At 39.7% G+C, this 27,052-nt stretch overlaps 1 protein-coding gene and 1 long non-coding RNA gene across 2 annotated transcripts; both read left to right on the forward strand.

Moving 5' to 3' along the window:
• Window positions 1–3,622: 3,622 nt before the first annotated feature.
• Window positions 3,623–4,679, forward strand: LOC129837975 (uncharacterized). The gene is made up of 2 exons (XR_008756794.1): window positions 3,623–3,799; window positions 4,413–4,679. It is a non-coding gene; the product is annotated as an uncharacterized LOC129837975 (long non-coding RNA).
• A 10,913-nt stretch (window positions 4,680–15,592) lies between these two features.
• LOC129837234 (transmembrane protein 106B-like) lies at window positions 15,593–24,554 on the forward strand. Its single transcript, XM_055903234.1, has 8 exons — window positions 15,593–15,734; window positions 18,161–18,377; window positions 18,653–18,716; window positions 18,847–19,006; window positions 20,534–20,674; window positions 21,063–21,112; window positions 21,213–21,266; window positions 23,004–24,554. Exons 2-8 carry the CDS (start codon window positions 18,173–18,175, stop codon window positions 23,122–23,124), a joined length of 795 nt encoding a protein of 264 aa, XP_055759209.1. The 5' UTR covers window positions 15,593–15,734; window positions 18,161–18,172; the 3' UTR covers window positions 23,125–24,554.
• The last annotated feature ends 2,498 nt before the right edge of the window (window positions 24,555–27,052 follow it).

The raw sequence follows: 27,052 nt of genomic DNA on the forward strand, positions 1-27,052 counted from the left end.
GATGGAGTCAAAGTAAATATGGGTCAGTAGCATTAAAAAACAAGCCAAAAGAAGCCAGGAAAGAACGAGGTCAGATGCAGTTCTTTTTAGTGGCCTCCCAGCCAATCCACCCAAAATAGAGGAAATGACCCAGATGTCATATCACAGTCTACACTTCATGTCAGCATGTAGAGCACCTGCATGGCTGACCATTTAGCAGAGTTTCAATAATGTACGGTACATATCAAATCACAACCATGGACGGAATCATCGATGTAGGTTTCTCAAAGTTTGTAGGTTGAATAACTGAAGATTAACCATTAACACCATGCAAATGGTGAAATAAGTGAAGAGGTTACATGCTTTTACAGTAAGGGTATTTAGTCATTTTGAGTAATACAGTAACAGCAGGAGCCTGAATGTGTTATTTTTGGTGATAATGCTTTCTAGGAGTATAATTCTGACACCACTGGATGTTGTGGCTGTTTTTTCTTTTGAAGGAGCAGCCTAGAGGACAGGCCTACAGCCAGACACTTTTCAATGAGTGCTGCCATAGCAACGGTGATGAGAGCAACCTGACCCAATGGTAATGTCTGTGACAAGCAGGCAGGATGGCAGGGTGTGTGTGTATGTGTGTGTGTATGCCGGCGTGTGCCCGTGTGCATGCCTGTGTGTCATACTCATTAACTACTCAACACCACTCATTTGTTTTTGCTGTTCAGAAGGAGAGACTTGGGAAGACATTGGAGCAGGTATACACTATAGCTAGTCCTGAAGCACTCCTACAGGGCGTGTGTGTGTGTGTGTGTGTGTGTGTGTGTGTGTGTGTGTGTGTGTGTGTGTGTGTGTGTGTGTGTGTGTGTGTGTGTGTGTGTGTGTGTGTGTGTGTGTGTGTGTGTGCGCACACGTGTATGGCTGCCACTTAAATGAACGTGCTATTAGTTAAAGTTGCTTTATATTGGCCAAAAATGGTCTTTCATAATAAGAAAGTGACAGAATGAGATGATGAGATGGCCAAAAATGGTCTTTCATAATAAGAAAGTGACAGAATGAGATGTTGAGATGACTTGATTAGTTAAAGTTGCTTTATATTGGCCAGAAATGATCTTTCATAATAAGAAAGTGACAGAATGAGATGATGAGATGACTTTTTGAAGTCTCATCTCATCATCTCATTCTGTCCCTTTCTTATTATGAAAGATCATTTTTGGCCAATATAAAGCAACTTTTACTAATAGCATTTTTGTTATGTAAATTAGTGCTTTACCTCAATTACATTTTTATAATCCTTATTAGACATCAGAAACATTGATGAATTCCCCACAAAATAATGCTTATCTAAAAACACAAATTCATGTAGATAAAAAAATAAACTGTCTTTTTGTCACATAGAAAGCAGGAGGGCACAGCCAAGGTTTTGCCCCCACAGTCATCACATTGGGCCCCTGGGTGACTCCTTAGTGAGTCCAAGCAGAGAGAGGTCCAGTAGGTCAGGTTCACCAGGCATTACCATGACCTACAATCACACAGTCTGCTCTGTTTCCATCTCCTGCCACTTCCTTATACTCTAGTGGTCTCAAAACACACAGCAATTTGATCAATTAAAATGTTGTCATGGAGATTAGAGAGACTTCAATCACATTCCATTTCCCCCCAGCCTACTAGTCAAAACATGGTATCTACCTTGCACAGGCGTACATAACACAAAAATAATCACTGAAATACAGATTGTGACCTCAAAACCCTCATGACGACAGGTAGCCTAGTGGTTAGAGTGTTGGACTTGTAAGTGAAAGGTTGCAAGATCGAATCCCTGAGCTGACATGGTGAAAATCTGTTTTTCTGCCCCTGAACAAGGCCGTTAACCAACTGCTCCTCGGCCGTCATTGAAGATAAGGATTTGTTCTTAATTAACTGACTTGCCTGGTTAAATAATGGTAAAACGATGCTCAACAAACTACTGGCTAGTCCATCCATATCTGTCTAAAGTCTTTCCCAATGCACCAGTCAGTTCCTCTCCTAGACTCTCAATTGCTACAGGAGGCTAATGCTACAGCATAGCAGCTGTGATGAAACACAGATAGTGTGGCATGATTAATGTGCAGCCCTACAGATTGATGGGCAAAGTAATTGACCTTGGGGACCAATATTACAGGTGATCTACTGCCACAAACAACATCTCAGCAAAATAAGGTCACCATAACATGTCAACAAATACAGTTATTAAGTACAACAAAAACATATGAGGGTAAAAGCAATTTGGAAAAGGTTAATGTGTTAACTTAAAGAGCCATTCTGAGCATCAAGCATCAGCCAAAACCCCAATAGCCCAAGGGGAAAGTCTGCAGTGGCCTCTACTAAGCCCCCTGAGCAATCACTGATCTAAAGAGTCATATTCTAGGAGAGAGCAAAGCCAACCAAATCAGGTCAGCACTACAAGGAGTGGCCCGTTTCATTCGTTCAAAGGAGGGCAAGAAAAAGGAGGGCAATAAACGAACCATTTAACCACATGCAAACCACTAAAAGCCTCATGCAAACCACTGTCTAATCCCACATACAACCACACATTGTCATAAGATCATAAGAGCCTTTCTCAATTTGGTCAGAATGTGATTGGATGATCCTCTGTGGAAACAGATGTACTGTACATAACCAAGATCAATCTAGGGTTAGCTATGTCTGACAACAACCTCAACACACCCGGTATGCTGAACAGTTTATACTATACAGGACAAATTTCAATACGGAGTTAAACTGTTTCAATACTGTAGATCCCCTCAAGATTACATGTCTCCTTGTAGTTGACTCCTTGATCCCATTTTACATTGATCATCTATAATTCTGTAAGTGGTGTAGTAGTTATTTGAACCACAATATAGAACTGTGCAGCAATATCACTTTTGTCTGAAAAGCCAGTGAATATTCTTTGAGACTGTTGAGAGATGAGGTTGAAAAAAGGCAAAAATACCCCTAGGATTCATCTGAAACTGTATGATTGCATGTTGAGTAATCACAGATTATCATAATTATTAGGAGGATTCAACCAAAATGACTAATGTTCATGTTTCCTGAATTTCCAAGGGCTCTGTATCTTGGAGGCCTTCGACTTTGCCTTCAATTACCAATTCATGTAAACTTTTTCTAACCAATCGCAGAGGGAATGGCAATGTTAATATTTCATTGCAGTTCGATATTGATAACTTACTGAGCAATTAAAAACAAGCACATGGCAATTCAAGTGAGGATATTGCTTTAGGGAAAATGTTGGAGTTATGCCTCGTCCCTAACGTAGCATCGATACTCCCAGTTTAAGCTTGACTATTAATTTTAAACCTCAGTGCTTACTTTATAGAATTCTAACGGCTTATGGCTGGGATTGATAACGCCCAGACCTCTTGAGGCCAATTCCAGAAATGTAAAGAGAGAAAGCATGCTTGGTTATTTACATGATTAAATTCCACATTCTTATTATGTGGTTGATCATTTCAATTAACATTGGTTGCCTAATGCCCCGTTACGGATTTATGATTGGCAGTTGAAATTGACAGGCGCAAATGAACTTAGCAGAAAATGGACTTAAGGGACTTCAGAAATCCCCTTTGCAGTATGGATTTCATCCACACCCTCTGCACAGATGCTGATAGTTTGCTGACACTGGGAGAGGGCGGATGTGTCTACAAGGCTCTCCCTAAGGTCTTATCAGAGACACACAGGCAGCCTCAGACTGTAGCCTGTCTGGAACCGCAGTGCCAGAAGACTCTTAACTCTCCACCTAAGACGGGAACTGAAGGGTTTTCCATACCCCTTACGGTAATCCAGAGTAAGTTATGTACAAATATGATTGTGTTTGTAGTGGGAGCTGAGTGCTTAGAATGCTGTAGTCGTACGGTAACAGGGAACTCAGACTGAGTAAGAGGAAGCCACCGCTCTAATAAGAGGTGGAGGAAAGTAGGGCTTGCTCCCCTTACAAAAAAGATAGCAGTCAGAGTGAAGTATAACTGCTGTACACTGCAGTATAACTGCAGTTAGGGTGCAGTATAACTGCAGTATGCTGCAAATACTGCGTCCAAAATAACACTGCAGTACCACAGTTGACTGCTGTTACTGCACTTTTACTGCAGTTTCAAAACGGCAATCTTTTTTTGTAAGGGTCTCTCTGGGCTTGTTAAATCTGTACATGTAAATGTGTTTGAGCACCTCAAGACTCCTTCTGCATTGGTCTGCATTTTAGGAATATTTTGTACATTATACTCATTAGCATCGACTGATTTCGTCATGCTCGGAGCTGCCTCTAATTTACTTAGTGTGGGCACAATGACGAAACTAGTGGCAATACCAAGTAGGCCACAACTAAAACACTGTCAGGGCAAAATATTTTGAAATGTTGCTACTTGACAGTTGTACTAATCCAATGTTTTCCCCACATTATTTAGAGTAGCTCCTGGGAATAAGTACGGAGATTGAAATGAAGCTATTGCTACAATTATCTGAGGCACCATCCAGTCATCTGCAATATTTACAGTATACTGCCCTCCTGTGGTTATCAACTACAATAATCCTCCTCCTGCCAGGCAATTCTATAAATGTAAAAAGTGTGTATTACCTCATGTCTTCTTATCTGAAGGAATAATGTGTTGTCTATATATCTCTCATCATCCTCTAGTCTAGATAATACAAATAAATGCGCACTGTCTACCAAATTATTTGAGTCTCAGTTCATTTCCATAATTTATTTTCAAGAGCGACTGCGCCTAAAATGCAATTTATCGTTCTGATAACGGCCTACGAGGCATCTATATCAGTCAGAAACATTTATTCATGTGTCAAAATTGACTATAAAGTTTAAATAGGATAATTTTTGTCATATTGTCAGTCTCGTCCAAAAGTGAGATTTGCGAGATGATAGGAAATACGTGTATGTCACAGAATGAAGGGCATTTTAATCCTGCCTACATGCCCACAGCTGGCCGCACCCAAGTAAACCTACATTTACTGCAATTCTACCCAATTTTCCATGGGGTGTAGATAATTGTTTTCAATTTTAAAGCTAATCTCTTGCAATTCTACACATTTTGCCATGTTAATGATGTCTGAGTGAAAGTGACTAACAAAATCAATGGGGCCCTGCTGGAGGTCAGAGCCCTTGGGCCTGATCGATATTTGGTCATGAGTACTACAAGTTTAGATAGCTGGCTAGAATAAATTACCAATGTTTTATTCCCCGCTAATATGGCTAATTGAATGACTGTTAGTGACTGACATAACAAGATAAAAATTGCTGATGCACAACCACATTTCGAACTTGCACCTTGTATATTCTACTATTCTAACTCTCAACAGTTAAAAGTTTTATTTATTTAACCAGGCATGTCAGTTAAGAACAAATTCTTATTTAGAATGACAGCCTACACCGGCCAAACCCGGACAATGCTGGGCCAATTGTGCACCGCCCTATGGGACTCGCAATCAAGGTTGGTTCTGATACTGCCTGGATTCAAACCAGGGTGTCTGTAGTGACGCCTCTAGCACTGAGATGCAGTGCCTTAGACCGATGCGCCACTCAGGAGCCCTGAGACCCTGACTGAGTTCCAAAAAAATAAATACAAAATGTTGCAGTTTTAAAGCAAGTTTTCTGCATTTCTACAGATTTTGCCATGGGGCGGAGAGAACATTTAGTAATTTTATAACAAATTTCATGCAATTCTACTCATTTTGCCATGGGGTGGAGATTAAAAGACTAAAGCCATGTTAATGACATCTGAGTGAAAGCGACTAATAATATCAATGGGGGTCCCCTGGAGGTCAGAGCTGCTGGGCAAGTTACCGGTCGGTATTCAGCCATGATTACTACAAGTTTAGATAGCTGGCTAAACTAAATTACCAATCTAAACGTTGTTAGCTGACATGGCTAATTGAGTGACTGTCAGTGACTGACATAACAAGATAATCTAACCATCTAACCATCAGTAGGACATGGGCTCCTTCAAGGAGTACACACACGGTAACCTTATGTCAGTATTGGAATCATGTGACAAACTTGTAGTCCGGTTACAATGCTGGCAAAAATGTGGTTAATCTCTCCCATCAGGTGACATAGGCTACCAGGAATCTGACAGTAGAACTAAAGTCATTCTATAATACTAAGTATGCTCTAAATGTCCCACTCCCATCTGAATTGCCTGTTTGTTCTAGAAACATATAGTATACAGACTACACCAGCCATATGAGACACAGCAACTAACATATTTGAAATGCAAAATCGATGTAAGATTATTTACATTATCGCACTAGTATTGTAAACACATTTCATGTAGGATTTAGGCCTATAATTGTCACACAATTACATAACAACAAAGTCAGTCCAATGAAGAGAGTGGGGGCGTGTACGAATATCGTTCTCCTAGCAGCAGGATATTATGCTGGCAGCACGATCACGGAATGTTTCTTTCAAAATAAGAGTCCCCTTGCAAAAATTTGGGAATACATTTTTTTTAACTCTAGTGTAGTGTAACTGTTTTTCACAGTATTGCAACCACCTTTAAAACTTGTTTGGGATAGGGGGCAGCATTTTCACGTTTGGATGAAAAGCGTGCCCAGAGTAAACTGCCTCCTACTCAGTCCCAGTTGCTAATATATGCATATTATTAGTAGATTTGGATAGAAAACACTCTGAAGTTTCTAAAACTGTTTGAATGATGGCTGTGAGTATAACAGAACTCATACGGCAGGCGAAAACCTGAGAAGAATCCAACCAGGAAGTGGGAAATCTGAGGTTTGTAGTTTTTCAACTCTTGGCCTATCGAATGCAGTGTCTATGGGGTCATATTGCACTTCCTAAGACTTCCACTAGATATCAACAGTCTTTAGAACCTTGTTTGATGCTTCTACTGTGAAGTGGGGGTGAATGAGAGTGGATTGAGTAAGGTCTCTCCCAGAGTGCCATGAGCTGACCATGCGCGTTCATGTGAGAGTTAGCTTGAGTTCCATTGCATTTCTGAAGACAAAGGAATTCTCCGGTTGGAACATTATTGAAGATTTATGTTAAAAACATCCTAAAGATTGATTCTACACTTCGTTTGACATGTTTCTACGGACTGTAACGGAACTTTTTGACTTTTCGTCTGCTCCTAGTGATCGCGCGTCATGAATTTGGAATACTGGGCTAAACGCGCGAACAAAAAGGAGGTATTTGGACATAAAGATGAACTTTATCAAACAAATCAAACATTTATTGTGGAACTGGGATTCCTGGGAGTGCATTCTGATGAAGATCATCAAAGGTAAGTGAATATTTATAATGCTATTTCTGACTTCTGTTGACTCCAACATGGGAGATATCTGTTTGGCTTGATTTGTTGTCTGAGCGCCATACTCAGATTATTGCATGGTTTGCTTTTTCAGTAAAGTTTTATTTTTAAATCTGACACGGCGGTTGCATTAAGGAGAAGTATATCTTTAATTCTGTGATTAACACTTGTATCTTTTATCAATGTTTATTATGAGTATTTCTGTAAATTGATGTGGCTCTGTGCAAATTCACGGGATGTTTTGGAGGCAAAGCCAAATGTAAACTGAGGTTTTTGGATATAAATATGAACTTGATCGAACAAAAATACATGTATTGTGTAACATGTTGTCCCGGGAGTGTCATCTGATGAAGAATATCAAAGGTTAGTGATTCATTTTATCTCTATTTCTGCGTTTTGTGACTCCTCTCTTTGGTTGGAAAATCGCTGTATGCTTTCTGTGACTAGTTGCTGACCTAACATAATGACATGTTCTGCTTTCGCCGAAAAGCCTTTTTGAAATCGGACACTGTGGTTAGATTAACGAGAAGTTTATCTTTAAAATGGTGTCTAATACTTGTATGTTTGAGAAATTTGAATTATGAGATTTTTGTTGATTGAATTTGGCGGCCTGCAATTTCATTGGCTGTTGGCGAGGGGAACCCCGTTCCCAGACAGGTTAAAAAAAACTTTGAATAAAATACAAATATATGTTATTGGAATTACTCAATAGACTCTGCAAATTTGAAATGGTTCTTGTGCTGAGCAACCGGTGTAGTACAGAGTACTGATGACTCCTTACTCCACCCACTCCAAAAGTTTCTACCTGTCTCAGCTAAAGTGGGGTGGGAAATACTCAGTAGGGTCTCTACTCAGTGGTGGAAAAAGTACCCAATTGTCATACTTGAGTAAAAGTAAAGATACCTTAATAGAAAATTACTAAAGTACCAAGTAAAATACTACTTGAGTAGAAGTCTAAAAGTATTTGGTTTTAAATATACCTAAGTAACAAAAATAAATGTAATTGCTAAAATATACTTAAGGATCAAATTTCTAATTCTTTATATTAGGCAAACCACTGCACCATTTTCTTGTTTTTAAAATGTACGGATAGCCAGGGGTACACCAACACTTAGACATAATTTACAAATGAAGCATGTATGAATAGTGAGTATGCCAAATCAGAGACAGTAGGGATGACCAGGGATGTTCTCTTGATAAGTGCGTGAATTGGACCATTTTCCTGTCCTGCTAAGTATTAAAAATGTAACCAGTACTTTTGGGTGTCAAAATTTATGGAGTAAAAAGTACATTATTTTCTTTAGGAATGTAGTGAAGAATTTGTCAAAAATATAAATAGTGAAGTAAAGTACAGATATCCCAAAAGTAGTACTTTAAAGTATTTTTACTTAAGTACTTTACACCACTGTCTCTACTAACCAAATATGGTTACTTTGGAGGGGGACTGTGTCGCACGGCCTGCTGCTGGCTTTTCACTCTGTCCCCTCTGTAGTCCCCTCTGTAGTGCAACACACTGTATATGGGAAACATATTGGCTTGTAGAGAGAGAACTTTTCTAGCTTTCTCAGCTAACGTGAAGTGGGAAATACTCAGTAGGGTCTCTACTAACCAAATATGTGTAGTTTTGTAGGGGACTGTGTCGTACATATCCAGCAACACAGCTATAAATCACCTGCTACTATCCATGCTCTTGAAATCAATACACACTCAACAACAACAAAAAATGAAACACCAAAGCTGAACGTTTTTATCGAAACTAAATCTAATTTATTTACGAGTTCAATTTAATGAATATTTACCAGGCTATTAGGACACAGTATAATCACACTTTCTGAACAGCAATGGACTTAATGATTTACAAGTTGTAGGCCGATATGTGCTTCTTCTCTATCAAGGTTTGCAGTACACAGTAAAGGCCTATTACCTAGTTTAAAAACATTATAACAGAGACAAGATTATTTACATGATTATTGATCAAGGTAGGCAAAAACACTTTTTGTAGAGATTCAAATGTAGTACAAGAGACAACAAGGTTACAAGGCTAACCAAGGCTACACAGTATAATCAATCTTTCAGAACAATAATGGAGAACATCATTTATAAGTTATAGTGTAGTGGAATAATGAGAGAAGGTGAAACTCGCAACTAGCGACTGGCTGGTGTGGGAGCACAGTGTGATGACTCAATCCCGATTTATGGCATTGTTTGCATGACAGACCATCTGTAGGCTATCACAGTGGACAAACATACCTTATCTGTGGCAATCTCGATGAAGACACATTCCCACAGAAGTCCTAGGGTCACTGATGCCAGGAGAGATTGTGACAGAAAATGTTGTCTGAAGAGATAGCATTGAATTGTACACAGCATCTCCTCTCCCTCTAACTTGGTTCGTGCAGGTGACTGTGACCTCCCCCTCAGACCAATTGGCAGTACACCAAGAACATTGTTCTGGGAACCAAAATTATATCTTAGTTTCAAAGTCTCAGCTTGGAGAGGAGAAGCCTCATGAGGTATTGTTTGGTCTATTGCAGGAACCAAACGTCAATGATGAATTAATAATGAATCATGTAAATCATGCAAATATAACTTGTGTTTAAGCAGTATATAAGAGAACTAACGGGACTGCTCCGGCAGAGCTCCCGGCTGACGTGTACTATGGAGCATTAACCTCTCCAGCTTGCTGATAATAAAGAATTATTCATTTAAGTTTGACTTTGAGTTTCTGGTGGTAATTTCCACGACAAGGTGAAGACTGATAAAATCGAGGAAATTAATGTTACTGTGTGAGTTAAATTGTCATGTTTGGATTGTTTCAAGAGTTCATAAAGAGCTATGCATTTTGATATGTTTCATTGCACTGTAAGTGCTTTGGATTTATAGTTATAGTTATATTCGTCGGAAGGCGGATAGTTCAAAGAGGAGAGACACAGGGGTGCATCAGTATAATTTAGATAAGTGTAACGGCTATCGTCACATTCTTCCTCCTCCTCGGACGAGGAGAGGCGAGACGGATCGGACCAATACGCAGAGTGGTTAGGGTTCATAATGATTTATTATAACGAAACTGAAACTGACTTACAAAACAAATAAACAAAGTGCATAAACCGATACAGTACCGTGTGGTGCAACAAACACAGACACGGAAACAAACACCCACAAAACACACGTGAAACCCAGGCTGCCTAAGTATGATTCTCAATCAGGGACAATGATTGACAGCTGTTTCTGATTGAGAAACAAACCCGGCCGAACACAAACATCCCAACATAGAAAATCAAACATAGACAAACCCACCCAACTCACGCCCTGACCAACTAAATAAATACAAGAAAAAGGAAAACAGGTCAGGAACGTGACAATAAGAGTTGTGATCATTAGATCCAATAATGTTTTCATGCCTTTGTTTTAATGTTTTGGGCCATGCAAAGTGATGTTAATTAGAGGATAGGAGATACTTGGAGTTGGCACTCTTGGAAGAATAAAAGCCGGGTTTAAACTTAGATCATGGAGTCACTGGTAAACCGATCTCCTGATGCATGTTAGTATGTCATAGTGGGGAATTTTCTATGCTGTTAAGACTGAGGATATTATTTTTATTGTTAGATTTCTGGTATGTCGAATAAAAAACTTGAGCTGGAGCACAAACAGAGACAATTATTTTATGTAGTGGTGATGACTAATGGCTAATACACTTTAAGCTATAAAAATAAAGAAAGTCGCACACTCTATATATAAACTCCCAGTCATTTATTGGGTAAATCACCAATATTTCGGCATCACTGTGCCTTCTTCAGGGTAATGTCATGAATGCTTGAACCAGGTTATGTAGACAAACAGTGCAATTAGTGCAACCAATGACAATAGTGAGGGGTGTGTCATAATTATTAAGTAAATTAGAATGAATTGAGTGAAACTGTTAAAAAAAACAATATTTTATAGCATATTGAATATATTAGGCTATTGTTATCATATGGAAACATAATTAAATATTGTACATAATATTAGCATCAACATACATTATTGTTTAATTCAATTTCACATATATGTTTAATAGTTTCCTATTTCATTTTTTTAGCAACACGCTCAATGCCTGTGTATTTGAGGTAGGAGATAGGATGGTTAGCTTCAACAAAGTGAGCTGCTACTGGATAGCCAATGTGTTTACACCTGATTGAGCTGCGGTGTTCAGCTATGCGTTGTTGTAATTGTCTTTTTGTTTGTCCTATGTAGGCTTTCCCACATGAACAGGTGATGAGATTTATCCCTGGTCTTGCATGAGATTGCCATATAACACACCCCCTTGGCCATATACCACACACTTGTGATTATCAGTCAAGGCCAGCAAAGGCCTTTTCTGTAGAGATTAAAATGTACTACGTAGTCATTTTCTCTCTGATAACTGATAGAAAACATACTCTCACATGCCATTGTGACAAAGCGTATTCACATTGCCCTCTAATAAGACTGCTTTACAGAATAAGCACACATTAACACCACAACAAAATCATAGTTTAGAGTCACATACACCACAAATACATGCGTTCATGCTGGCTTAAGGAATCCATAATTTTAAGATGTAATGTAATACAATTACTGCTACTAACTATATGTTGCATATCTATGGCTATAACTGTCCAATGTGACTTTTAGTTCACAGTCACTATCACATGATCAAAACGTCACCAACAGTGCACCTTTCCGGTTCCAGGCACATTTGGCATAACCTCATTGCTGTCACAAAACAGACTCTGTCATTCCTGACACGCAAAAGACACAGGGGACATTAACACAAATTGTTCCTTCAGATGTGACATCAAAAGATAATTGTACCCTTCAATTATTTGGTCATTGAACCGCTTGTTGTCATTGTCATATGTTTGTTGTCATATGTTATAATCCTCTTTAGTAAGTGGAGATGGAAGAGTTTTGGTTGTCTTTGGAATTAGAAGTTTAGACACAGATGAGTCATTCTTTGTGCATTTGTCAGAGCACAGAGTACTTTTGTGTTTCAAAAGAAAAGGTAGTACTTTGATACCAAATAGAACACAGCTTGCTTCAGGAATTCTTGGTCTTTCTCTAAGGCACAGGTGTCAAACTCATTCCACGGAGGGCCGAGTGTCTGCGGGTTTTCGCTCCACCCTTGTACTTGATTGATGAATTAACATCACTAATTAGTTAGGAACTCCCCACACCTGGTTGTCTAGGGCTTTATTGAAAGGAAAGACCAAAAACCTGCAGACACTAGGCCCTCCGTGGAATGAGTTTGACACCCCTGCTCTAAGGTAAAGCCCACACTTGATTTTGATACTTGAGTGCAGTCGATATATACCAGAGCTTGCCATGTAGTGTTTACGATTTCCCAAAAGGGTAATTATCTGAAAATGCCATAATTCTAGATAAGAGGTGTATGTTATATATGCAGGATAGATTCAAGCTCTTGGGTAAACAGCTCTCTGCTGGCCTGTCTATCTTCACAAGTAATGTCTTTGGAACATGGATGACATTAAAGCTTGACCGCTGAAAGTTATTTGCAGTATTACATGTTTTACAAATCTTGTTTTCTTTGGATGCTTGCAGTGAAAGCAATTCTTTGATGCCTCTTTCTGAAATATGCCCTAGTTGAACTATTCATTTTTAGCCTGGCTATTCATGGCTTACTTGCACTGATTGCAATTTTGAGAGCATAAACTGTGAATATGGAGGAGATCATTGGCTAAGAAATGTGCAGGTAGCATTTCCTTCACAAAATATTCTATAATGTCACATATATCGCTGTTTTGAAGCCTCTGTTGAAGCAATGGTGCTGTTGTCTGTCCTGGTTTCACTGCATCCAACTGTGAAATTACTTGCTGAATTGTTGATTTTGGACTCATACTGTTCGTTTTAAGTAATATTTTGTGACATTCTTTGAAAGTGGATATTTTCTTCAGAAATGTCACAACAGGAAAGGTAGGAGAAATAGTTCTGTGTTGGAATAACATCAATATCTGAATCTGACTCACAGATATGTACTTGCTCAGAGATTCTTTAAGGGCCCTCATTAAATAATTCATAAAAATATATAACTCTTGCTGTGTCCTGAATGTTTGTATATTCTATAGAAGTCAATTCTCTATATAGATCATCTTAATCTTAAAAGAGTCAAATATAAGATGTGCCTTGTAGTGTCCTTTTTTGGCATTTATTCCTGACTGACAGATTACACCCTGGATGGTTCCGACCTAGAATATGTGGACATCTATAAGTACCTAGGTGTCTGGCTAGACTGCAAACTCTCCTTCCAGACTCATATCAAGCATCTCCAATCCAAAATCAAATCTAGAGTCGGCTTTCTATTTCGCAACAAAGCCTCCTTCACTTACGCCGCCAAACTTACCCTAGTAAAACTGACTATCCTACCGATTCTCGACTTCGGCGATGTCATCTACAAAATAGCTTCCAATATTCTACTCAACAAACTGGATGCAGTAAATCAAAGTGCCATCCGTTTTGTTACTAAAGCACCTTATACCACCCACCACTGCGACCTGTATGCTCTAGTCGGCTGGCCCTCGCTACATGTTCGTCGTCAGACCCACTGGCTCCAGGTCATCTACAAGGCTATGCTAGCTAAAGCGCCGCCTTATCTCAGTTTACTGGTCAGTTCACGATGGCAGTTCACGATGGCAACACCCACCCGTAGCACGCACTCCAGCAGGTGTATCTCACTGATCATCCCTAAAGCCAAAACCTCATTTGGCCGCTTTTCCTTCCAGTTCTCTGCTGCCTGCGACTGGAACGAATTGCAAAAATCTCTGAAGTTGGAGACTTTTATCTCCCTCAACAACTTTAAACATCTGCTATCTGAGCAGCTAACCGATCGCTGCAGCTGTACATAGTCCATCGGTATACAGCCCACCCAATTTACCTACCTCATCCCCATACTGTTTTTATTTATTTACTTTTCTGCTCTTTTGCACACCAGTATCTCTATTTGCACATGATCATCTGATGATTTATCACCCCAGTGTTAATCTGCTAAATTGTAATTATTCGCTCCTATGGCCTATTTATTGCCTACCTCCTCATGCCTTTTGCACACATTGTATATTGATTCTCTTTTTTTTTCTTTTCTTTTTTTCCTACTATGTTATTGACTTGTTTATTGTTTACTCCATGTGTAACTCTGTGTTGTCTGTTCACACTGCTATGCTTTATCTTGGCCAGGTCGCAGTTGCAAATGAGAACTTGTTCTCAACTAGCCTACCTGGTTAAATAAAGGTTAAATAATAAAAAATAAAAAAAAAACTGAGCTCAATATGTAGGTCAACCTCTCATTGCCAACTGCTGAAAGATCAATAAAGCGAGATAGGGACACAAGGTTTCACATTACTGTGGATGACTTTTGACCTTCCACCAGAAACATAAAGTACAAGAATATCTGTAGTGCTGGTTCAAATAGTTTGTCTACTGAGTACGGTTGCACATTTACTGCATGTGTGTGATGCTTCTCCCTTTGCAATCATTTGCTTGAAAAGAATATCAAGCGTGCCTTTTATGTTTGGAAGTGGAATGCTAAACATTGAAGTTTCTAATGAGTAGAGATGTGCTGTGATCCATGAATCAGTCCAAAACACAAGTCCAAGAAGCCAACCTTTGGATTGATTGTGACAGAGATGGGGTTAAGAAAATTATTGGAAGGCTATGCATAATTGTGGTGATATAAACCTATAGCAACATGATTTTACTTGGATACTACCTAAAAAATAGTTGTATTTGTCAGGCCAAGCGATTGAGCTGATGCATTAACCATTAGGTTAATCTAGGTCGTTAACAGGTATGCCAGTCCATTATTATTTACATTGTGTCTTTGTCTTTGTTTACATTTGATTTCACACTGGAAACAAACAAGGCAGTTTTCTCTCTACAAGCCAATATGTATGCCATGTACAGTCTATTGCATTGGGGGCTATGGAGGGGGTGGAGAACGAAGTGCTGCTGGATATGTATGACACTGTCCCCCTCCAAAACTAACCATATTTGGTTAGTAGAGACCCTACTGAGTATTTTTCACCACACTTTAGCTGAGACAGGTAGAAACGTTTTCTCTTTACAGCCCAATATTCTCAACATACTAGTGTCAACATTGTATTTTCATTATTGGTCTTAGAAAATATATTTTTACATTTGTTTTCAGAAATGACATCGCAATTTCTTGTTGGCACAATAAAAGTGGCCATTGATTAAAATTAAATATAATTTGAATGAGTTATACACGTTGACATTTTTTTCAAATGCGGGCTTTTATTTTGAAGGTTTCTTACTTTGTCATATGAAAGCGACGTCATCGTCTGAGCTGCTGGCAAAATACTAGTGCGTGTACTAATGTCAGTACTATATTGACATTAACAGCTGCTGTTCGTGACCAAGCATATGTAAAGAAATTCTGCGTGAATATACGCAAAGGTAAGCAGATGAATCCAATATCGAATGTTGCCATTTTGATCATATCCGTCGTGCGTGTGTAATACCGCACAGTGGTGCTTTGATGTTGTCAAAGGAGCCGGGCAACATTTTGCAATATGGAAACATTTTATCCATGTCGATGCACTATGCAAGTATTCTACACAATGATTTACATCAATAACTTGACACCAAATAAAAATACAACAGGATATCGGAGCAAATACGCAACAATGTAACAATGTATTCGTTTTGGATTAAAATGGCAGGCGGGCGAAGAGTTGCTCTGGAAGTAACATTGTGTACCATGTAGCATAATGGTCGTCTGCACATCAGCACAGTATCACGACCGTGATTTTGCGATGTGTTTTTCTGGCTAGGCTACATATATTTGGTCCAGACCAAACTTTAGTCAGAACAAGTCTCTTTAAGAAATAATAATAATAATTTATTAAGAAATATCAACAAACAAAAGAGGAATAGTCACATGCAAACAAGCATACATACTATTTACATTGCCAGGAATCCTAAACAAACAAATCATATTCATTAATAATACAACAAGTTTTAATTGCCTTTTTGTTTTTCATTTTAGTTAAAGTAGTGCCATATTGTTTAAATTCATTTATAAAGTGGAAAAAAGTTATGTTTTGAATTAGATCATTTGCATTTGTGAATTTGAAATTTACCTAGTATTATTAGCAGTTGAAATAAATATACTACATCTTTATCATGTCAGAATTATTTATTGGTATTTAAACTTTTCAAGAAATTCCCCATATGAGAGTAGATATCCATCCTCATTCAGTAACTGACCAACCAAAATAATTTTATTCTCAAACCAGTTACGAAAAAAAAGAGACTTATTTTAAAATCGTATATCTTTGTTGTTCCATAGACAGTATCTGAGGGGAAAAATTGTGTTTTATACGCTAACATCCAAGCTAAAATTGCCTGCTATGGAATTTGGCCAATTTTACTGGGATTTTATCAACATCAAAGTTACATTGAAGCAAAAATTCTAAACCACCAACAGAGTCAAATAAATACTTAGGGAAGACATTCCAAATACTGTTCTGGTTCTTAAAATAAATTGGATTCTGAAGTATATTAAAAGTATTATTTAGAGTATTGAAATCTAAAACCTCAAGACCTCCTTGGCCTTGGGTATTAGTGAGAATATCTTTCTGTAGATAGTGAGGCTTGTTCCTCAAAATAAATTATAAAGAATCTTATCTAAGTCCTTTACATTTTTGGGGATAATTCAAGTGATAACGAGACAAACCGATCTGGATAACCCTTCAGCTTTGGACAATAAAACCCGACCGTATAACGAAATATCTCTCAGCAACCAGAGGTTCAATTTCTTCTTTGTTTCCTCAATAATGGGTTTAAAGTTTAATTCACTCCTTTGTTTTTCATCCTTGCATATAACAATTCCATTCCAATTGGGATACCAAATCCAATTGGGATACCATATATACTTCCTGTAAAACACAATCCTTGAGTGGTAATAAGACTGACTTTTTAATCAAAGTTTTCAAACCCGAAACTAAGGAAAAGTCTTCAATACAGGAAACTGCTTTAGAAACGTCATTCCTGTCTCTCGATAATATGGTCGTATCATCAGCCAGTTGACATAGTTCAAATTCATTGCCAAGTACTGAAACACCTCGAAAATTCCCTTTCTTGATATGAAGAGCCACACTTTGAGTAACCAATACAAATAAAAATGGGCTAATTGGTTAGCCCTGCCTAATGCCACGGCCAGAACAAGTGTCTTTTGTTTGACAGTAATTGTTTCAAACACACATGAATTACATAAATGGTGCACACTTGATAAGAGCTTTTGGGGAGTTGGTGTAAACTGGTCTAAACAAAACAAAATCATCTATGCAAAAATGTAATAGATGGCCTCCCGGGTGGCGCAGTGGTCTAGGGCACTGCTAGGGCACTGCATCGCAGTGCTAGCTGCGCCACCAGAGTCTCTGGGTTCGCGCCCAGGCTGGGCTGGGTTCGCGCCCAGGCTCTGTCGCAGCCGGCCGCAACCGGGAGGTCCGTGGGGCGACGCACAATTGGCATAGCGTTGTCCGGGTTAGGGAGGGTTTGGCCGGTAGGGATATCCTTGTCTCAGTATGTAAAATGTAATGAAATGTAAAAAATGTATGCACTCTACTGCTCTGGATAAGAGCGTCTGCTAAATGACTTTAAATGTAATGTAAAATGTAATAGGAGTATGGTATCCTTTATTCAATATAAAATGGCTTTAAAACCTTACATAGACAGGTACATTGTTATAGTACAGAAGTAGTATAAAACAATTTGTGTAAACTGACCATAACGACCATGTAAATATCAAATGAATATATGGCATGAGTTTTCACTACCGACCACACCTACTTATTAGATCTTACATGTTTTATTCACAGAAAGCTCTAGTGATGGGGAAGTCACACTCGCACTTGTCGAAGGGGAAAGACGACCGTGGCAGTCAGAGTGGCCTGACGACTGGTCCAGAGTACATAGATACACAGAGTGAAGAGGATGGAAAGAATGGAGATGTGTCTCAGTTCCCCTATGTGGAATTTACTGGCAGAGACAGTGTCACATGCCCCACATGCCAGGGGACTGGCAGAATACCACGGGGTGAGGGGATAAACACGAAACAAATACATTCCTACACAGTAATAAACATGAACCCTCACTCACTGACACAATACACACCTACATCTGTAGTAAAACTGTCCCTCATGAGCTGCTAATCATTTTGCCTAATTTGCATTTTGACTTGATATTCAAACAAGAATGCAAAGTCAGAAACTAGGCTACCTAGAAACACTGACTTCCAACATGAATTGAAAATGGAAAAGACAATATCAGTTTCCTCTGTAAATGGCTTTGTCATCGCATCTCTACTGCAGGACAAGAGAACCAGCTTGTGGCTCTGATTCCATACAGTGACCAGAGGCTCCAGCCAAGGAGAACGTAAGTCTCATCTCACTCAGCCAGACGTCTCTTTATTGAAAGATGTGCAATTGAATGATTCAAGTGTGGTTGACTATGGTCTATACCCAACTTCTCTCTTTTAATGGCGCTTCCTCCCTTTTTCTTGCAGAAAGCTTTATGTCACTGTGTCCGTGTCTCTTTGCCTTCTGCTGTCTGGCCTGGCTGTGTTTTTCCTGTTCCCTCGTTCTATCGACGTCTCCTATGTGGGCGTGAAGTCTTCATTCGTCTCCTATGACCAGGACAAACGGATTGTCTATCTCAATATCACGGTAAGCTCCTCTCTCTGGTGTTAGTTGTCCTTCTTGTGTTTCCATCTTAGGGTTGACATGGATTCAAATCAAATCGTTTTTTGTCACGTGCTTCGTAAACAATTGGTGTAGACTAACAGTGAAATGCGTCCATACCGGCCGTTCCCAACAATGCAGAGAGAAAAATAGAAAAAGAATAAAACAACAATGACACGAGGAATAAATACACCATGAGTAACAATAACTTGGCTATATACACGGGGTACCAGTACTGAGTGTATGTACAGAGGTATGAGGTAATTGAGGTAGATATGTACATATAGTTAGGGGTGAAGTGACTAAGCAACAGGATAGATAATAAACAGTAGCAGCAGCGTATGTGATGAGTCAAAAGAGTCCTGGTAGTTATTTGGTTAACAATGTAGCAGTCTTAAGGCTTGGGGGGTAGAAGCTGTTCGGGGTCCTGTTGGTTCCAGACTTGGTGCATCGGTACCGCCTGCCGTGTGGTAGCAGAGAGAACAGTCTATTACTTGGGTGGTTGGAGTCTTTTACAATTTTTAGGGCCTCCTCTGACACCGCCTGGTTTGAAGGTTCTGGATGGCAGGGAGCTCAGCCCCAGTGATGTACTGGGCTGTACACACTACCCTCTGTTGCACCTTACCCTCTGTAGCGCCTTGTGGTCGTATGACAAGCAGTTGCCATACCAAGTGGTGATGCAGCCAGTCAAGATGCTTTCAATGGTACAGCTGGACAACTTTTTGAGGATCTGAGGGCCCATGCCAAATCTTTCCAGCCTCCTGAGGGAGAGGTGTTGTCGTGCCTTCTTCACAACTGTGTTGGTGTGTGTGGACCATGTTAATTCCTGACTGATGTGGACACAGAGGAACTTGAAGCTCTCGGCCCGCTCCACTACAGTCCTGTCGATATGGATGGGGGCGTGCTCGGGCACTCCGTTTCCTGTAGTCCACAATCAGCTCCTTTGTCTTGCTGACGTTGAGGGAGAGATTGTTGTCCTGGCACCACACTGCCAGGTCACTGAGGAGGAGGTGATCAGGCCTACCACCGTTGTGTCATTCAGCAAATTTAATGATGGTGTTGGAGACGTGCGGTCACTCAGTCGTGGATGAACAGGGAGTACAGGAGGGAAATAAGCACGCAGCCCTGAGGGGCCCAGTGTTGGGGGTCAACGTGGTGGATGTGTTGTTGCCTACCCTCACCACCTGGAAAATACTTTAATTTTTTTAAACCTGGGGGCAGCCCGTCAGGAAGTCCAGGATCCAGTTACAAAGGGAGGTGTTCAGTCCCAGGGTCCTGAGCTTAGTGATGAGCCTGGAGGGTACTATGGTGTTGAACGCTGAGCTGTAGCCGATGAACAGTATTCTCGCATAGGTGTTCTTCTTGACCAGGTGGGAGAGGGCAGTGTGGAGTGCAATAGAGATTCCGTCATCTGTGGATTTGTTGGGGCGGTATGCAAATTGCAGTGGGTCCAACGTAATGTCTTTCTTTTTTCTTTCCAACAACTGTTGTGCCGTATGGCTTTTCTTCTAGACCACTCTGAACATCACCAATAACAACTACTACGCTGTATCCCTGACCAACATCACAGCCCAGGTGCAGTTCTCTAAGACGGTGATTGGGAAGGCCCGTATTAGCAATGTGACGACCATCATACCACTGGATATGCAGCAGGTGGGTCTTTACCGTGTGTATTTTAGAATAACACGCCTTGGTATAACGGCTTGTTATAAACATATTACAGTGTATGACGTGTGCATCGCAGTTGTACTTTGAAGTGCTTTTCTATCCCCCAACACAGCAGCTCTTTGTTCCACCCGCTTTGCTGCAAAATTTAGCAACAAAATCAGGCAACATTGATAATGAACCTTGTTGTTATTGAATCCACTGTAACACCTGTCCCTGTTCTGAGGGCATCAGTAGAAGCAAGGATGGAATAAGGATGGCATTTTTGGACTGTTGCCCTCAAAAGTGACTCATTACTTAGTTAGTCAGCACTCAACCGCCCTGTTCAATATGGGAGATGGATAACTGCTGCATTACAGCATATTGTTTATTTCAGATTGACTACACAGTTCCCACAGTCATTGCCGATGAGATGAGTTATATGTTGTAAGTATTTATTGTAAGTATTTCACAACTAACTACATTTTATTTTGTGGTTTACAGTACAAATCGTGACACTTCTTCAATAAATGTTTTGTGTTTGCAGCGACTATTGCACCCTGCAGTCCATAAAGGTTCACAACATTGTGGTCATGATGCAGTAAGTACACGGTGCATTCGGAAACTATTCAGACCACTTCCCTTTTTCCACATTTTGTTACGTTACAGCCTCATTCTGAAATGTGTCCCCAAACATTTTTTGCTCATCAATCTACACACAATACCCCATCATAACAAAGTAAAAACAGGCTTTTAGAAATGTTCGGAAATGTATAAAAATTAAAAAGACTGAAAAACTTTATTTACATAAGTATTCAGATCCTTTGCTATGAGACTCGAAATAAAGCTCAGCTGGATCCTGTTTCCATTGATCATCCTTGAGATGTTTCTACAACTTGATTGGAGTCCACCTGTGGCAAAAACAATTAATTGGACATGATTTGGAAAGGTACACACCTGTCTATATAAGGTTCCACATTTGACAGTGCATGTCAGAGCAAAAAACAAGCCATGAGGTCGAAGGAATTATCCGTAGAGCTCCAAGACAGGATTGTGTCGAGGCACAGATCTGGGAAGGATACCAAAACATTTCTGCAGCATTGACGTTCCCCAAGAACACAGTCGCCTCCATCATTCTTAAATGGAAAAAGTTTGGAACTACCAAGACTCTTCCTAGAGCTGGCCGCCCGGCCAAACTGAGCAATCGGGGAGAAGGGCCTTGTTCAGGAAGGTGACCAAGAACCCGATGGTCACTCTGACAAAGCTCCAGAGTTCCTCTGTGGAGACGGGAGAACCTTCCAAAAGGACAACCATCTCTGCAGCACTCCACCAATCAGGCCTTTATGGTAGAGTGTCCAGGCGGAAACCACTCCTCAGTAAAAGGCATATGACAGCCAGCTTGGAGTTAGCCAAAAGGCACCTAAAGACTCTCAGACCATGAGAAACAAGATTCTCTGGTCTGATGAAACCCAGATTGAACTCTTTAGCCTGAATGTCAAGCGTCACATCTGGAAGAAACCTTGCACCGTCTCTACGTGAAGCATGGTGGCAGCATCATGCTGTGGGGATGTTTTTCAGCAGCAGATACTGGGAGACTAGTCATGATCAAGGGAAAGAGGAACGGAGCAAAGTACAGAGAGATCATTGAATGTATCCTGCTTCAGAGCGCTCAGGACCTCAGACTGGGGGCGAAGATTCAACGTTCAACAGGACAGCCAAGACAACGCAGGAGTGGCTTCGGGACAAGTCTTTGAATGTCCTTGAGTGGCTCAGCCAGAGTTCGGACTTTAACCTAATCGAACATCTCTAGAGAGACCTGAAAATAGCTCTGCAGCGACACTCCACATCCAACCTGACAGAGCTTGAGAGGATCTGCAGACAAGAATGGTAAAAACTCCCTAAAAACAGGTGTGGTAAGATTGTAGCGTCATACCCAAGAAGACTCAAGTCTGTAATCGCTGACACAGGTGCTTCAACAAAGTACTGAGTAAAGGGTCTGAATACTTATGTAAATGTGATATTTCAATAGTATTATATATATTTTTGCTGAAATGTCTAAAAGCCTGTTTTTGCTTGTCATTATGGAGAATTGTGTGTAGATTGATGAGGGGGAAAAAAATATTTAATACATTTTAGTATAAGGCTGTAACGTAACAAAATGTGGAAAAAGTCAAGGGGTCTGAACACTTTCTGAATGCATTGTACCTTTTCAAATATCTACTAATACATTGAGTTTACACATGTTACTGTACCTACTCTATTTATTTTGTCCAACCTCACACGCCCATGTGGGCAGCCATTTTGGGAAACTGACTACTGTCTATTGATTGGTTTTCAGGGTGACTGTGACCACATCCTACTTTGGGCACTCGGAGCAGGTCTCCCAGGAGATGTACCAGTATGTGGACTGTGGGGGCAACACCACCTCACTGCATGGACATGTGAAGATGTATCAGTAAGGCAGTGAAAACACAGCCATAATGGAAGCCCATCGATCTAAAGGCAGACAAAAGGGTTTTACGGAGTTCCTTTGGGCACACGTCTACTGTAGAATAGGAGGAACCATGTCTCAGAAAAAGTGAAGTTAGCAAGGTGCCAATATACAGTTTCATGAGGGTTTGATAATGTTGCAGGTAGAAAACCTTTTGTGCAAATTCTTCCTAATAGAATGATCCAATCCAATGTGTACAGGCATTTGAGATAGATGCACTTTAGCTTTGTATGGGAAACGTAATCATAAGAAAGTATTTATACGGCAGAGTTGTTGATGTAATGTAATCTGTACCACTAACCTTCCCAGACCACTAGGTATGGGACATGCAATACAAATAAAGTAATAGGACAGCATCCTCATTTTGATTATCAGCACCATGAATCACCCCAAACCACTTTTTGATGGCATTTTATTCCATTCTTTTTTTTATAGCAGCCATTTTGTTTTCTTCAAGGATTGTTTTGTACATAATGGTACTTCCTGATGTGTGTCGTTACTCTTACATTTTCATTGTAATGATAGTTAGATTTACATCTAATTCTGAGGTGACATATCATGTCGGGGTGATGCCAGAGTAATTATGATGACTACGGACCTTAATTAGATTGCAACATTTAGGTATTTTAATGAGAGGAATCTTGTATTTTTATATCATTAAAAACAGTACCTATAACTATTAGATGTGTTGTTTTTGATGTGAATTACTCTTCAATTGTAAACCTCTGAATTGTTTATTTTAATGGGAATGTTACGTGTTTTTTTTCTAACTTGGGTAGTAGACGACTACCTATTTCGAAATATGATATTACATAAATACCCTCAATGGTGTTGTAAAATTAGGTTTTTATTTTATCTTTGAAAATTGATTTTGAGAGGTTATTTTGTCTTTACATTCTTTATTTGATGCCCTTTGCCCCTTTTTAATTCATCATAGTTGATCACTGAAACTTGCAAGTAAATTGTGATTTTTGAGTTTGTGTTCATTTCTGAGATTATTAAATGTCAAGATACTGTAAGTATCCATTTGTTATATTCCTTAAACATTTGTAATAGCTTTAAAGTATGTTGTGCATGTACAGAAGACTGAACTGAGGACAATAAAAATGGCCAATATAAAATATCAGATGCTTACATTGTTTAAATGATCTGATATACTCTATGGAGGAATTACTCTGTGGAGGAACAATCACACTATATACTGTTGGATATGTCAAAGTGCCATATGTCCCAAATCATCCAAGAAGAAAACTTTCATCAGTTTAAAGTCAGTTCTGAATCCTCACTGAGGTACGTTTACTGTGTAATTGTGGATACTGTAAGCCACTGCCAGTCATACAGTACATGTAACAATGTTTTTCCTTGCATGAAACTGGGATTAAAAGTGGTTGGTTTTGAGGTTTTTGCTCGGTGCATTTATTGATCGTTTGTAGTTGGAGGAGAATTCAAAGGTTGGAGAAATGTGCAATTCCAATCACTATCACAGGGTGGCGCCTAATTTAACTAAATTCATTTAGAAATTAGTAAGTGTTGGATGAAAATATAGTTTCTGTAATGACCAATGACCATATGCACAGGTTTGCATAAAAACCTTACCTTACTCACTATTGAAGTGCAAGTAATTAACACAACGCATGCCATTCATGTGTAAAACACACCAAGTCCAATATTTAGCATCTTAAAAATAGCATCACGTTACATTTAAAGTCCCACAGAATAGACAGGCTTAGGTATGTTTGACAGCGTGCTCTAGTGAACAAATGTGTTATTTTTACTCTAAATGGACAGTATACAGCATGTGTTTTCTGTCATACAGTATTATGTCAATGTGGTACTCTGTTCTACAAGATCCTAAACAGTTTTTTTTGCTGTATTGTAATGCATGTGTATTGTAATGCATCTACTAATCCTGTATGACCTTGGAATTGATTTGTAGACTGTTCTGGATGTGTGTCAGTGTGTTACTTTGTTTGCTTCCAGATGCTTGCCGGTGCTTGAGGTCTCCAGTGTGTACCGGTATGCTTACCTCACATCTGTTGCTGTCGTTTAAACAGTAGTTGACTTCCTCTATCCACGATTCAGGTCAGGGACTTGGAGCGGTTCCTAATTAACCAGGGCCCAGTTTCCCAAAAGCATCTTAAAGCGATAGTTCACCCAAATTACAAAATTGCACATTGGTTTCCTTACCCTGTAAGCAGTCTATGGAAAAGGTATGACAGCAATCCATGATTTGGTTTAGTTTCCCTGGCACTGTTTCCACATGCTAACGTTCTAGCATTTGTGGTACAAATCCCATTCAAATCATGGGACCAATATTAGCATGCGCAAAAATGCTAATGTCGTTCCAATGACTTCAATGGGATTCGTGCCTCAATGGTTTCCCAAAACCATTGTTACTAAAGTTTCACCTGAAAACGCGTTATTTACCGACTGCCTCAGACCACTCGTAGAAAGCTAAGTGAGTCGTTAGATGCTTTTTTTGCCCTTCCTGTATACACAGAAGATCTCCACTAAACATACAATAAGGATGTTTGTACACCTCTGTGACCACAAAGTTCAACAGAAATACAAAGTTGCCAATGGCTTTGCAATTGTTACAAACAAGCAGAGGATAAAAAATATTCTTCAAATGAAAACTGAGATGACTGCATTAAAATGTAAATACAGTATAGGCTTCATAGGCCTTTGTGTTTCAATCATATTGAAATCAAGTTCATGTTCAATCAATTGAGTTCTATTTTGCTAATTGAAGGCTACTGTCTCAATTTTTTGGGCCTCAATATATCTCATGATGTGTAACAACATGTTCGCGACTCGTAAGCTTAAGTTCCATCCATATCGGGAAACCGGGTCCAGACACAGATAAAATGCAGTCACGTGCTGTGCTCACTGGCGCCATTTATAACCACCAACTCTGAGGGAGATTGAGTTTTACTGTGTTCAGAGTGTATTGAAACAAACAGCCAAGATTCTGAGCTATTTGTAATGGTGTGCAGGCTACTGTGTTTCCTCAGCATGATACAAGACATCTGGAAAGTAAAGTAGACTGTGTGAGGATGTTAATCTGGTCTCAGACTTCTGGGTTAAGCAGTTCATGCAATGTTCACAAAATTGAGTTTGCGGAAATATGGTTGTTCTTCAGGGAGATAATGTGCAAATGGTGAAAGTAACATGATGCTTTTACAGCCATTGAGGAAGTACATTAACCCAGGGATGTATGGATGCCAGGGCATGGGTTCATGTTTCAGGGATGTATGGATGCCAGGGCATGGGTTCATGTTTCAGGGATGTATGGATGCCAGGGCATGGGTTCATGTTTCAGGGATGTATGGATGCCAGGTTATGGGTTCATGTTTCAGGGATGTATGGATGCCAGGGCATGGGTTCATGTTTCAGGGATGTATGGATGCCAGGGTATGGGTTCATGTTTCAGGGATGTAGCCTAGACAAACGACAAGTATGTGAAATAATTATCTAAATACAATTGTGTTTCTACAAACCCTAAATATCATAGCACACCGAAAAGGACATTTAGATATCAGTGTAAGGTAGGCTAGGAAGTTAGAAAGGGGAGCAGACTAGACTAGTTTGGTTGTATAAATGTAATCTCTTTCCCCATAGATCATATATACTTTCCCTTTTCCAGATGTAAGGAAATGACTTTTCCAGGTGCGCTGTCGATGGACTTCCATTACAGAGAAATCCAACAAAACATGTATGTTCTACCTCTAGCCTTTTCTCCCTTCCATGATCAAATCAAATGTTAATTGTCCCACGTGCCGGATACAACAGTGTCGAGCTAAATGGTGTCGAGGTAATTGAGGTAATATGTACATGTAGGTAGAGTTATTAAACTGACTATGTATAGATAACAGAGAGTAGCAGCAGCATAGAAT

Source organism: Salvelinus fontinalis, chromosome 38 (assembly GCF_029448725.1).
Source record: "Salvelinus fontinalis isolate EN_2023a chromosome 38, ASM2944872v1, whole genome shotgun sequence".
Classification (NCBI taxonomy): domain Eukaryota; kingdom Metazoa; phylum Chordata; class Actinopteri; order Salmoniformes; family Salmonidae; genus Salvelinus; species Salvelinus fontinalis.